We start from the raw sequence: 14,413 nt of genomic DNA on the forward strand, positions 1-14,413 counted from the left end.
GAACCGCTGTTCTTAGGCCGACACATTATAGCTGTTTTCAGCCCACATTTGAAAATGTAAGGGGGTGGCGGTGGCGAAAGAGGTGGAGCAGGTCGTCTGGCAACTGGAGGGTTGCGGGTTCGATCCTTGGCTCCTCCTGGCAAAAATGTCGAGTTGTCCCTGAACAAGACCTTTACCCCTAACTGCCCCCAATGGGCTGGTTGTTACCTTGCATGGCTGACATCACCATCAGTGCATGACTGTGTGTGTGTGTGTGTGTGAGTGTGTGTGTGTGTGTGTGTGTGTGTGTGTGTGTGTGTGTGTATGCGTGGGTGAATATAAGGCATTAATTAATTGTAAAGGGCTTTAGGTGTGTGCTGCAGCTACAGAATGCAATCCATTTATTTACCATTCACACTAACATTGTCTGAATGATTTTTCTGGTAATGGCAGTGGTTTTCCCTGTTCACACATACGGTTTCTATCTGTAAGATTCACAAATAGCATTTTTTACATGAAATAATAGTGTCTTCTATCTTTTTCCCTGCTTTTTTTGGGGGGGGGGGTTTCCCCCCCTTTTTCTCCCCAATTGTATCCAGCTAATTACCCCACTCTTCCGAGCCGTCCCAGTCGCTGCTCCACCCCCTCTGCTGATCCAGAGAGGGCTGCAGACTACCACATGCCTCCTCCGATACATGTGGAGTCACCAGCCGCTTCTTTTCACCTGACAGTGAGGAGTTTAGCCTGGGGGACGTAGCGCATGGGAGGATCACGCTAGTCCCCCAAGTTCCCCCTCCCCCCCTGAACAGCCGCCACAACCGACAAGAGGAGGCGCTAGTGCAGTGACCAGGAGACATACCCACATCCGGCTTCCCTCCCGCAGACACGGCCAATTGTGTCTGTAGGGACGCCTGATCAAGCCAGAGGTAACAGGGGATTCGAACCGGCGATCCCCGTGTTGGTAGGCAACGGAATAGACCGCTACGCTACCCGGACACCCTCTCATTCCTTGCTTGTGTAGGATGTTTTTATATAGCAAACAAGAGAATCTCAAACATGATTACTGTATTTATTAATTCAATTATTTATTCATTCATTATTCTGGCATTCCCGGTTTCCCATATAACTGCACGGTTATATGGGAAATATAGTCCATCGAAACTGAAAGAAGCTCTAAGGTTGTCCATTTTCCAGACATTTTTAAATATGCCCTTACTTTCACTAGTTTGAAAATAAATCTCACACTTAATCTGCCGTGTATAAGTCCCACATACATTCCTTGCGATTGGTTCACTCGCTCCTGTAAAAGTATGTTATTATGTCAATCCAATGGCTATCATCATTTAGTAATGCCTCCGTAAATTATACTCGATCACGAGTTGGCAAATAGCCGTTGCAACATTTCAGATGATCAACACTGGCATGCGGTCACACATGAGGATGACACATAAAATTGAGCGAGGGTTTGGTCAGTTTAGTTGGTATGTTTGAATGAGGTTTGTGAGATGAAGTGAGATAACATTTCCAGTTAAAAGGTGGGAGGGTGATTTTTAAAGTTGGACTTAAATCAGCAATCAGATTTAAATTTTTATGTTTTAAGACCCTTGAAGATGGCATAAGGAAACCTTCAGCAACATTTTTTTATTCGTAATTGACTAATATTGTGGTTTTTTTTTATTCATTTAACCGTGATGACTCTCACCTGTCTCAAGAACTGTGGGAGTGGTCTATTCCTCATTAATATTCATGAGCTGTCTTTTGAGAGATAACCACAAGCCAGGGTTGGCAGTAAGGGTGGGCGGGTTTAATAATTTGATGAACTGATCTGATTGGCTGTATGCAAATCAGTGTGTCTGGTGACGTCAATGAGTATTAGGAAAAAAAGATCAGCCGAGAGAAAACGAGTTAGGGGGAGCTCTTAGAAAAACTTAATTCTGCCTTTTATATATATTTCTAATGTTTCAATTTCGGCCAGACTTTACGTCAATGATATGGCTAGCTGAATAAATAAAGCAAAACAAAGTTTGTATCGAAAACACAAAACACACACATCTCCAAATAGGCCTGAATCTGAGTTGTCTGTGCCAGTGACCTACTTCCAGCCACCCAGGGGCACCCAGACTTCCAAACCAGCCTTAATTACAGCAGTGTCCCCATGCATTGGGAGCAGAGCAGAGGATATCAGACTGGGAACGCTCACAGGAGCTGGCTGGACTATTTCAGTCACAGAGACACAGCTGCTCATTCAACATGAGGATTATTGATAGGCTGAGTAGCCTGGAGGCCCTCACCCCACACATTCAGTGTGTGTGTGTGTGTGTGTGTGTGTGTGTGTGTGTGTGTGTGTGTGTGTGTGTGTGTGTGTGTGTGTGTGTGTGTGTGTGAGAGAGAGAGAGAGAGAGAGAGAGAGAGAGAGAGAGAGAGAGAGAGAGAGAGAGAGAGAGAGAGAGAGAGAGAGAGAGAGAGAGAGAGAGTGCATGTTCGTGTGTTCTATATGCATCTGTTTTTTTTTTCATGTCTATAAACTGGACTACTTTTAGGTGGGCAGAGAGACAGAGAGAGATGGAGAAAGAAAGAAAGAAAGAAAGAAAGAAAGAAAGAAAGAAAGAAAGAAAGAAAGAAAGAAAGAAAGAAAGAAAGAAAGAAAGAAAGAAAGAAAGAAAGAAAGAAAGAAGGAAAGAAAGAATAATAAATAATAATAAATAAAGCACTTTGAATGTTCAACTTTTTTGAAACAAAGAAAATAATAATAAATAAATAGATAAATAAAGCACTTTTGATTTTTTTGAAAGAAAGAAAGAAAGAAAAAATTATGGTGACAGGGATAGAAGGAGTGTCAATGACATTCAGACCAGCCATCCTCTCCTGTCCGCTGCTGCAGAGGTGCGTCACAGCCCTGCTGTAAATAACCCCTACCATACACTGCAGCATGATGAAAAGGCACATCTCTCTCTCTCTCTCTCTCTCTCTCTCTCTCTCTCTCTCTCTCTCTCTCTGTCTCATCTCTCTCTGTCTCTCTCTCATCTCTCTCTCTGTAAAATACAGAACAGAAACTTCACAGTAGACGTCTGGTTAGCTAAGAGCCAAGAGTACAGGTCTCATTCAAAGCAATGGCAGCCTTCTCATCATGTGCTCCTCAAGTGTGGTTTACTTGCGTGGACTGTTTCTCTCTGTTGTCATTTATGATTCAGACAAACGTGTTGTCCGTCCAATCATATTCCACTCATCTGGACAAAACCATAGCCCCCCCACTTGCCTATGGGCAAAACAGCATTTCATTGGCTAATGCAGAGTGGCAGGCACAAGACAGACATATATAACAGCCATTAAGAGTGCTTGACCCCATGGCAAGCCTTCTGCTATTCGCAGAACACAACAACACCCAGGCAGAGTATATTATTTAGAGTGCTCACTGACAGCTTTGATAATGTCAAACAAAAACGAATGAGTGAGATATGAAAACTGAGGCTTACTGCTGTGGCTCAGCCCTTTTCTGAGAAGGGTTTTTGTATGGGGGAACTGACAGCATGTCACTTCCTTGCTTAATGTACTTTATTACCTTCCGCTAAAAGCTACTTTGCACCCAAAAAAAGCATTCTTAAAGCGATTATGCCTATTCTAGGATCTCAAATATGTCACAAGTTGTAAAAGTATGGGTTTTTCGATATGGTCGGGTGAAAGCTTATGTCTCCCTGGTTTGACTTGATTTCATGCAGAGAAAGAACCCTTATTTATGGCTTACACTAGAACAGACGAGAGCAGTGTTTGCTCTGTGGAGGTGTTAACAAAGAGGACTATTTGAGGGATGAAATGCCTAAAAACCATGACAACATCAACAATTTGACCGCAGATGACATGTGATGCATTTCCTGTGGCTGATCTCTGAAGGTGCTTCAGGAGCTCAGCTGACCTCATTTCCTGTTAGGCTGAAACCACCACACAGTCACACCAGAGAGGAGAATGTGGAGAGCCCACATGGGAACCGATTTTGGATCATCAAAGTCCAATTCTCACATTGTGACTAATTCTAAACTGCTGACCTTTTTTAAACTTCAAAAATTAGAAGGGAGGCACAAGGATTTACAAAAACTAGCATCGACCGCAAGGAAATTCTTAACTATACCATCAATAATGTAAAACAATGCAACTTGTGTTCGAAAGAGAAACAACATAGACTGTGTGTCTCTGGGATATGCCTGGTACAGAGCAGTTTTCTAGACCCTCCACCCAAGCTTATCAGGGGATAAGTGTGTGTGTGTGTGTGTGTGTGTGTGTGTGTGTGTGTGTGTGTGTGTGTGTGTGTGTGTGTGTGTGTGTGTGTGTGTGTGTGTGTGTGTGTGTGTGTGTGTGTGTGAAATGTTGCCAGAATTTGGGCAGAAGGCCTCAGGATGTGAATGTGACAATTTGACCCTTTCATATAAAGCAAATCAAGTCCTGACAACAGTAGTATAGACTTCATGCCACACATCTGAGAGTGAGTGAGTGAGAGAGGGGAGGGGGAGAGAGAACGAGAGAGCGAGAGAGCATTTGCACATGTGAGATCTGCCAATGCCCTAGCTATGCCTACAGGGCCAGATGGTGTGCCTACCAGCCTGTCTCTCATGACACCATAAAAAAAAGAGGGACCAGTGACATTTGGACCGGGGAACAAAGAGAGCTGCCACTCACGGTGTGTGGGGTTGAGATGCAGCTGGATGAGACCTCTTATGCTACACAGCTGGACTGAGAATTAAAAACGTCCTCAGATAACAACAGTGAACCCTTGATGCAACTCTTCTTGTTAACCTCCATGCGCCTCGCCCTGATCACCTCAGACAACAACACACTGAGGGGAGGAGACAAGGTCAGCACAGACGACAGATTTTGAGAAACACCAGAGTATTCCTCTACACTTTCTCTTCTCGCACCTAAAAAAGCCTGAGTCATTAAATCAATATTGTGTCTCAACAACAGTGTACCCTAGCTTGCCATGTGTTATAGCCATTAGTGACCTTTGTGGGCTGCCTCGTCAGCTAGTTACAGCATGGCATCTTTTAACCATGAGCATGTATTGGTCAAGCCTCTAATGCTGTGAAACTACAATACTACATTCAATCTTCAGTCTTACTAAGCCTCTCCCAAAGCTAGCAGCAAGAGCAAGAGAAACTTTGGAGCTACTGCATTCACAATGGAGACAAATTTTGCGGACACTGTGTCGGCATTGAAGGAGATTTCCCAGGATTTATTTTATCATTCTGAATTGTCAAGATGGTTATCAAACAAACCTTGTTTGGGAGTTAAAGAGTCAAAATTGCCCACGCAATTTGTTCCTCTGCCATTCACTGCTACTGCAGCACAGTGATGACATCATCAACTTGAGACTCACAATGCTCGTGTTTCTGGCTGTACTTGCCCATGTTCTCAAATATTGATTGAGCTGTCCAAGACCACAGGGGTAATCACATCTGATGCCCATATTGGAATGGATATTCCCTTCAATGCAACCATGGTGGAAGGTTTACAAGGGTAGGACACTTTGAGTCAATGAGACAATCGATACAAACCAGGAGACGGCTGCTGCATTAAAAGGCAAGCGTCTGCATTGCAGATGGCGTTTCCGTATGCCATTACAGTAACCTATAGCACAGAGTAGAGGACATTTACAGCTACCTATATATATATATATATGCACAAAGGCATCTTAGCACATACATAAGTGTGTCCCTTCCACCACACATGCATGAAAACAGACACACACATGCACAGATGTGCTACTGAGGCATGTACAGACTCTTCGTAATGATAGCCTGTCCCTTATTAAAACAAAAACAAAAAAAACAAAAACAAAAAACAGGGCATTTATACACTGACCTCTCGTTCTAGCTGACATTTGAAGGGAAAAATTAATAATTAAGTAGAAGGATCCAATCTGTCTGCACTCTCACAAAACACGTCTGAGCTGCCATATTCATCACTGAGCAGGACACAACCAGCCACACATAGCCACTCGTGACCTCGACGGTCCTCCAAATCACCGAAGTTATGCAGTCAATTTATTGTCAAATTCCACATGCCAGACATTGCGCTGTTCATTTCAGGCATTCAGTACAACTCCTCTGTGTACATCGAGATTGGAAACCGCACGATAGGGCATTTAACAAAATAACGCACACAAGGAATTTCATCTATAGTACAGATGTGGTACAGAATCCACATTATCTACAAACCCGTTTCACTGGCTTGCTCAAGAATCGGCACTAAATTCAATTTAAATCTTGAATGAAATGATTAATCTAATACTGAGTGAGATTATTCTGTTGTTGAAAGAGAATGTATGGTTTTTATACCAAGAAACAAATGACTGGTACTCTAATACCAAAGCTACAATTACCCCCTGTTATATTACCTCGGTGACATTCAGTGAGCGTGTTCCATTCCTCTTATCCAGCAGGGAAGTACAGCCATTTGGGGAATTTAATTGTTATTATCATGTCATTAAGAAGCCTGGTGCTGCCTTGTACATTCACACCACTGAATGAGGTACAGAAAGAAGTCAAGAAAGGCATCAAGACTGGGGACGCCCCGGTGGCTCACCTGGTAGAGCGCGTACCACATAAGGCTGAGCCCTTACTGCAGCAGCCTGGGTTCAAATACGGCCCGGGCCCTTTGTTGCATGTCATCCCCTGTCACTCTCTCTACTATTACTATCCAATAACAAAGGCAGAAAATACCAACGGAAAAATCTAAAAAAAAAAAATGCATCAAGACATCCCATCATGGCAAGTGTGGATGTAATTATAGCATGTGAGCATTACAACTCTGATCTAGGGAGGGCTGCAGACTACCACATGCCTCCTTCAATACATGTGGAGTCGCCAGCCGCTTCTTTTCACCTGACAATGACAAGTTTTGCCAGGGGGACGTAGTGTGTGGGAGGATCACAGTATTCCCCCCAGTTCCCCCTCCCCCCCGAACAGGCACTCCGACTGACCAGAGGAGGCGCTAGTGCAGCGACCAGGACACATACCCACATCCGGCTTCCAACCCGCAGACACGGCCAATTGTGTCTGTAGAGATGCCTGACCAAGCCAGAGGTAACACAGGGATTTGAACCGGCGATCCCCGTGTTGTTAGGCAACGAATAGGCCGTTACGCTACCTGGACGCCCCCATCTGGACACGTTTAGTGGGAGAAATGTTTCATCACTCATCTAAGTGACTTCTTCCGTCTCAACTGACTGCCGGTATCCCCACCCTTATAAACAGCAGAGTTGCATAACGACCGAATCAACGATCGGCTTCATACTCAAATTGCCATGACTATTAACTAATAAATGTTGTGTCCAGATGAACTGATTCAGCTTTCTGGGATTTCCTTACCTGGATTATTGAGCATGCACCAAATCAATTATAGGTCTTGCTCACATATCTGGGCAACTGTTCTCCTCTACACTGTCTAATCTACCATGAACACTCTGTGTGTGTGTGTGTGTGTGTGTGTGTATGTGTATGTGTGTGTGTGAAAATATATGTGTGCGCATGTGTTTAATCAGGAGAGAGAGCTGGATTTGGACACAGTAATCAGGAAACGGGGCCCAAACCCTCCGCTTTAATTGGCTATGACTGCTAGACAGGGGTAAGTGACATGCAGGCAACGTGGGGTATTTTTAGCTGCTCCTAACCACAAACCAACTGAGAGTCAGAGAAAAACTGACTGAAGATTAAACAAGCCTTGTGGTGTCTCCTGACTAAATCTGATTACATTATGCAAAACAGTCCATTTGGCGTTCAAAGAGTAAAGGAACAGAACAAGCAGAAACTCATAGGACGGACTAATAGCCAAGCCGGGTACACAGAGACCCACACATTAATTTTGTCATACAGGACAGATGCATCTCACGCATCTCATGATCATGGGTGAAAGGTTCTTACCTTCTGTAGACTGGTGGGATTCAACTGAGTTTTGTCTATAATCTTCACAGCGACCTGGAAAGCAAGGAGAAAGGTGAAAGAAAGAAAGGGAAGCAGATTATTTTGTATGCTTGTCTTTGCTTTAATGGTACAGTGAATACTACAGCCTTAAAATTCGGATGATTCTGCCACTAGAAAGTGGGAAAAAAAACAAAAACAAGTCACAGCTGAATTTCTACTGCTGTTCAGTAGGACATTTTGGAATAAATACTTTAATTGTCAAAAATACAAGTGGTATCAGTTATTTTTTTCATGTGGAGAAAGATCAATATGGACTGTAATATATACAGACAAGCAGAATAACCCGCACGGATGAAGCCGCACACACACACACACACACACACACACACACACACACACGCACACACACACACACGAGACTCCAGGCAGAAAGATGCAGGGAATGACAAATATAAACTATTTTGATACCGCCTGACCAGAATAAGCTATTGTGATTTACTGTTGGCATACACCCCCATATCCCTCTCAATTACTGCCCCACAAAGCAGGCTGGAGAAGACCTGTTACCCTCTCTTTATAAGACCTCAAAACTATTGATAAACTGATAAATAAAAAAGGGCATTGTAAAACACAACAAAAACCAAAGAACATGTGCATATGAAGTAGTGATTAAGATACAGGGGTCTCCCTTCGACATCGGTTGTGCTGTCATACAAGTCCTGAGCTGTGGGCATCGGATATTAGACCATCCTTTAAGACGGAAAGCCATGGACGGAAAGGTTTTCTACTTCAGACAACTTCTCTATGTTAAATGAACACAAAGTTTTAGACATTTTAGCTTCTCTTTAATTTCCTTAGGAGCATGTATGGGGGGCATTGTCATCTTAAAATATGTGAACATAATGAAGGAGCAAAGGCCAATATACAACTGTGCAGGGAAATCTTCGGACCAAATGACTCCCATGAGACGAACATTGCATCTAACCACTGGGACTGTATCCTCTGACTTTCTACAACCATAAGTGTGCCTTAATGTGGGATGACAGCTCCTCAGACCATATTACTTTTTTTTCCGTAGTGCTTAAGGATCAAGGTTTTGTGCTTGTTAGAACAAGTATGTCATTTTTTATTGGCCTGGAATAAAAGCGCTTTCCTTGAATAAAAGCTCTGCCATGAAGCTTAAAAACTTAAAAGGGACGTTTCGCTGATGGTTTTGTGTATGTGCAATCAGTACTGATGAGCAATGTAGTGGATTGAAGCGGTTTTCACTGTGCGCTTTAATGACAAAGTAATCGGTGCTCCGCTCCCGAGGCTTCCCCACAGCGCCTACATGTACCAGAATGCATTGCTGCACGCTAGCCTCTACGTCGACGTAGTCCATAAAAATCCTCTGCGCAAGCGTTGCGGGACGTAATTTTAAACCATTAAAACGTAGTTTAGCCGAGAGAACAAGCATGTGTCTTTTGAACGGCGTGTTTAGAGTACGTTAGAGTGTTAGAAACCCTGCTAGGCTGTATTTAGTTCCAGTTTCACTGCAGAAACTCCAGAGATGCAGAAACGATCAGAAAAACCTGCAGGTGTCACTGTGGCGTAGTCCTGATTGTTAATATTTGAGGACATGTTCTTTGATTGAAAAAAATACTGTTTCAATCAATGAAAAGTCAAAGCTGACTGTTCCTCCTTACCGATTTTATTTACCTTTTTTATTTTATTTTTACATGTTTTTTTATGTTTGCCAATCAATCAATCAAGTTGTATTTGATATAGCGCTTTTCTAGCTGCAGCAGCCACTCGAAGCGCTTTACATTTCATTTCAATTTCAGACCCCTGTTACAAGCCGTTTGCTGTACAATCGCTACCTATTTGTCATGCCTTTCAAGACTGTTCCGTTTCCCATACTAACTACTTCTTTTTTTCTCCAAATTTGTGGGTAACGTACCTGCAGCTGAGGCACTGACAATTTTGGCTTCTTCTGAACTCTGTGCGTTGGATTTTGTCGCTTTGAAAACTCACATTTAAAGCCACTGACGGTTTGATTCCAATTTTAAAAATGTCAATGATTTTAAAGATGTGTGTTTTGAAAAGCAATCAAAATTTTAATTAAAAAAAAAAGAATCAACTATTACTAAATAAACTCAAAAAACTCAGCCTACGGCCTAACAGGCCCTAATCTGCATTAATAGGACTATGATGGCGTGGTCTGATGAAATGATGGTTGACATTGGCATCTAACGGGCAATGCAAGCCAAAAAACAATATGGTGGTTAGTGACGGCTCTATTTACTGCTCTGTTAGTAATGGCGGGATCAGGTAGGATTGCCCATAGTCTAATTGTACATGTTTGAACCAGCCGATATCAATTTCCCTGAGCATCAACCAGCGGCCCCACTGTAAGAAAACAAGACAACTTCAGGCTACTCAAGCAGTCACTGAATGGAGAGTTACAAAGTAAAACGCACATGGGTGCTAAGCTTACATTAGCTATCTAAGATATATGATGCAACAGACTTATCTGTTTTTGCAATGTGATTGCATAGTCACGGTATGGTGAACCCCCTCACCCCTTTTCCCAGTGTGGTGAGTGATGACACATGAATATGTGCATGAGGTTTAACTTTGGAGTTTTTTTCCAGATTTTACCTATTTACTTTTTAAAAACATTACTGTCTACATGCCACCCGCATATCTGGAGATGCAGTGCTTCATTGGTGCAATTTGTGCAACCAGGATTGTTCACTTTTCCACTTGGCTATTGGCATTGGGCAGGTTTTAACTTATCGGACATAATTTCTGTTTCTACTTTTATCTTTCTATTATTATCCTTCTCTATATTAGGAAGGGTTTCGCCGTGTTATTCTATGTTCATCATTGTAACAGATGTGATACGGATGGTGGCATTCCCCATCTACTTTATTTGAATCTCCTATCACTCCCTCTTGATGATATACGGCACACTTAACACTAATGCATTTCATATGATGTGCATTCTTGGCTATATTACTATATAGTAGGGGTGGGCCGATACTGGAGTGAATTCCGAATCGTTCAATACGGTCTTCACGGTTCGAGACGCTCCCAATTTCGCGAGATCGTGTGTTAAAACTAGAGCGACCAGGATTTCGCTCCTACCTAAAACGACCGGTTTTTAAACTCTATATTCTGTCAAGATAAATACCCATTTGAGGTATTGTAGTGTAGCTCAAACAGGCCCGCTGCGGAATTCGACCCGAGGCGCACTGCGCCACAAGGCGACATCTCTGACCGCTCGGCTAAAGGGGCCGACCGGCCAGTGGGTCTTCTGTAGTTTACAATATTAGTGCATAGCATATGTTAGTATGTCTGTTAGGAAACGACAGACACCAAAATTAACACATAAACAACTTTAATACTGTAGCGAATTCAGGAGGCAGCTGGGAATCCGCAGCAACTCGGACGCGAACCTGGGTCGCCCGCGCTGCGCACACCGCTCGACTAAAGGGTCCGAGCCGTTAGCCAACTGGCTAGCGACTCCAGTCATCCGTGATCATTACAATACTATTTTTCAAACGATTTAAAATCGCCGCTGTCCAACGCCTCGGTGGTAGTCATGGAGCGTCTGAAACGGTGGCTGTGCCCAGACATGTTGGAAATAATACCTGAAAAGCAAAACGGAAAACACATATTGCTAATCTAACAAACGTAACAAGGCCTATAAAACGTGAGATGTAAAAAAAGAACGGAACGTTGCGAAGAAAAAAGACGCGAGCAAGACGTCATAAACAGTGACATGACGCGCACGATGACACGCAAATTACAAGCGGACATTTTGACCCGCTCATGGTCATTTTATGTAGCTCTTATCGTAACTTTTTTGTGCAATTGATCTAAAACTCATTTTAATGCCAATATATGCAATTTTAGGAGCATCCACTGAGCGGCAGATCTGTGTCCCCCCCCCCCCCCCCATAAAGTTATTAAACTTTGAAAATCCAAAACGGTCAAAATGACCGCCGTGGTTGTTCTAGCAGTTTTTAAAGTTTGAAGTAAAGCAATTGTGTTACACAACAAGATGGCACAAAATTTTGTTAGAACTTTCGCACTTGCATTACGTTTCAATACGTGCCTGATAATGCCAAAATGTTGGGCCTAATTCTTAAAATAAAATAAAAATAGAGAACTGCAATGGTGTTTTGTCTCTTGCTTACCAAGGCATCCACTGTATCGTACTGACTCAAAATCATGAGCCCTGAATCGTGAGACGTATCGAACCATGTGAATTGTCCCACCCCTACTAATATAGTGCTCTATGGTACCTGTTGGGAGACAAACAAATGTATCTACTAATTTCTGACTCTTGTAATTTGCTTTGGATAAATCGTCATCATCGGGTCGAGTATCCTGGATGAAAGTGTCTACTTAATGCATGAATCTAAATATAAATGTATTGTCTATATCTTTTTGATGTTGCACTGAACAATGTCCCCCTAAGGATGAATAGTTTATCTTAACTTATCTTATTGTGCCAACCTAACTCAAATAGCCCATCTCGCTTTTGTGGTTATGGTTTAATTGCTTTTTCTTGTGCCAGTTCCATTATCTTATTCCCCTTCTGTGCATATGTTATGCCTGCAGAATAACTAACTGAAGGCTTCTTATTGTAACTATATTGTAATCATGGTAAGAATGTCCCAGGCATTATATTGTCCCTGTGACTGTAATAATAGCAAGGGTCTTTTCTGATGCAAAAGAAGCAACGATCCCAAGCAGTTTCAATCTTACTACACAAAATAATTATGAAAATATTGCCTAATTTAGGTATATGAGTCTTTTACCAGTGTAACTATGGTACTAATTACCCAGGCTTGGCAGGCTTAACATTGACCTAATGAGCATGCAGAGTACCAGTGTGCTTCAATGGACACAGACTTTAGCTCTTGTCAGGCACAAAATATTTCAACTGTATGCTTTGTAAGGACAAAGCAGGTTACTAATGCATTGTTAAAGTTATGTTGAGCAATGCAGTTATTGCCCAAGTACCCGGTCCTAGACCTTTATTACAAATGTTTATCAATGACTGAGCAAGAGTGCTTGTGTGCATGCTGGCTCAGGCTCTAGTCCAGGCTGCTAAGGGGAGAACAAGGAAAAGAGTGCTGAGTCACGGAAACATGGCGACCCTCGGGTAGACAGAATAAAGATTAATCATCCAAGTCAGGGTTTCCCCAAGACCTGCAGTGCAACATAGCACGCCGAACCCAACGGGACACACTTTTCATTAGAACCCAAGAGCTAAATGTCCTTACAAGAGAAATGGGAGTATAGAGGAAAACGGAGGATGATGGTGTGGGAGGGATGAGATGCTGCAGAGAGTCGCACATTATGTGTAGACACATGCAGTACGCAGGTGGTGTCTATTTGCAGCCTGTCTTAGGTGGGCAGGTGCACAGACGACTGACCTCGCTCCCCCTCCGCTTCCCAGGCTTCCTCTTGTCATGGACAATGCTCGGGGGAAGCACACGTGTGCGCACACCATGTCTGTTTATGTATGCTTGCCTAAAGGTGGTTGAGCTTGCACGTTGTCCTTTGGTGTCACACCATTGTTTCAACTTCTAACTCGGTCCTTTTTGTTCTCCAAAGTGGTGAGACATGATGAATCTTGCACATTATGGATCAGATGCATCACTGAGTGATTGTATTTGTATGTTTTGTGTGCATGTGTGTATGTCTGTGTCTGTACGTGTGTTTGTGCCCTTGCTAATGGATTTGAGGCTGAATAATTCAGTTGCACAAGTGACTGGAGGGCGACGTCAAGTCAGCATCACAGTTAACTCAGTAAGTATCACTGTTAATAATTCAGCACGTTGATAACACATGGTCCATATGCTCTTAAAGGGCCTACACAAACACAGAGGTACACACACACACACACACACACACACACACACACACACACACACACACAATAAAACATGAAAATTCATATGGGGTATGTAGAGGACAAGGAGAGACATTGCAGTGAGGTGCTTCATGTGTTCCTCTCCTCTTTGTTTATTTTCTCATTCTTCCCTTTAACATAATGGAGTCATGATCTCAGCACACCTTGGGCAGAGTCTAGTGCAAGGTCACCCTGTACAAAAACAGGACATGCTGGGCCATCATTAGGTAGCTAGTAGACGAGAGCATATGGTAGTTACTGGTTTTGCCGACAGTGGAGGCCAGCGAGTGTATGTGTGTGTGTGTGAGAGAGAGAGAGAGAGAGAGAGAGAGAGAGAGAGAGAGAGAGAGAGAGAGAGAGAGAGAGAGAGAGAGAGGATGTACATACAGCAACCACTCTCTTCAGCAGATAGAAGACACAGCCTGTTTATCTAGGAGGTATCTAGTATTATGTTTCCCTTTCTTTCTGCTATGAAATCCTTTTTGTTACCTTGGTATAGAAACCCATACTTTTCTGTTAGCTGTGAGTTCAGGTCATCTGGCTCGAAGTGCTGGGATAAAGGTGAGATTGCATCAGTCTTCTATTCTTTCCACCTGTTATCTCTTACTCTGAC

General features: G+C 42.9%; 1 protein-coding gene across 7 annotated transcripts in view; it reads right to left on the minus strand.

Moving 5' to 3' along the window:
- Positions 1-14,413, minus strand: part of LOC130122420 (serine/threonine-protein kinase MARK1-like) — a 47,679-nt gene that overhangs the window by 23,903 nt on the left and 9,363 nt on the right. For all 7 annotated transcript variants that reach the window (XM_056291330.1, XM_056291327.1, XM_056291328.1 and 4 more), the window contains exon 3: positions 7,890-7,943. In XM_056291330.1, the coding sequence (XP_056147305.1) occupies positions 7,890-7,943 (54 nt within the window). The remainder of the gene's footprint in view (positions 1-7,889; positions 7,944-14,413) is intronic.

The sequence above is a fragment of the Lampris incognitus genome, chromosome 13 (genome assembly GCF_029633865.1).
Source record: "Lampris incognitus isolate fLamInc1 chromosome 13, fLamInc1.hap2, whole genome shotgun sequence".
NCBI lineage: Eukaryota > Metazoa > Chordata > Actinopteri > Lampriformes > Lampridae > Lampris > Lampris incognitus.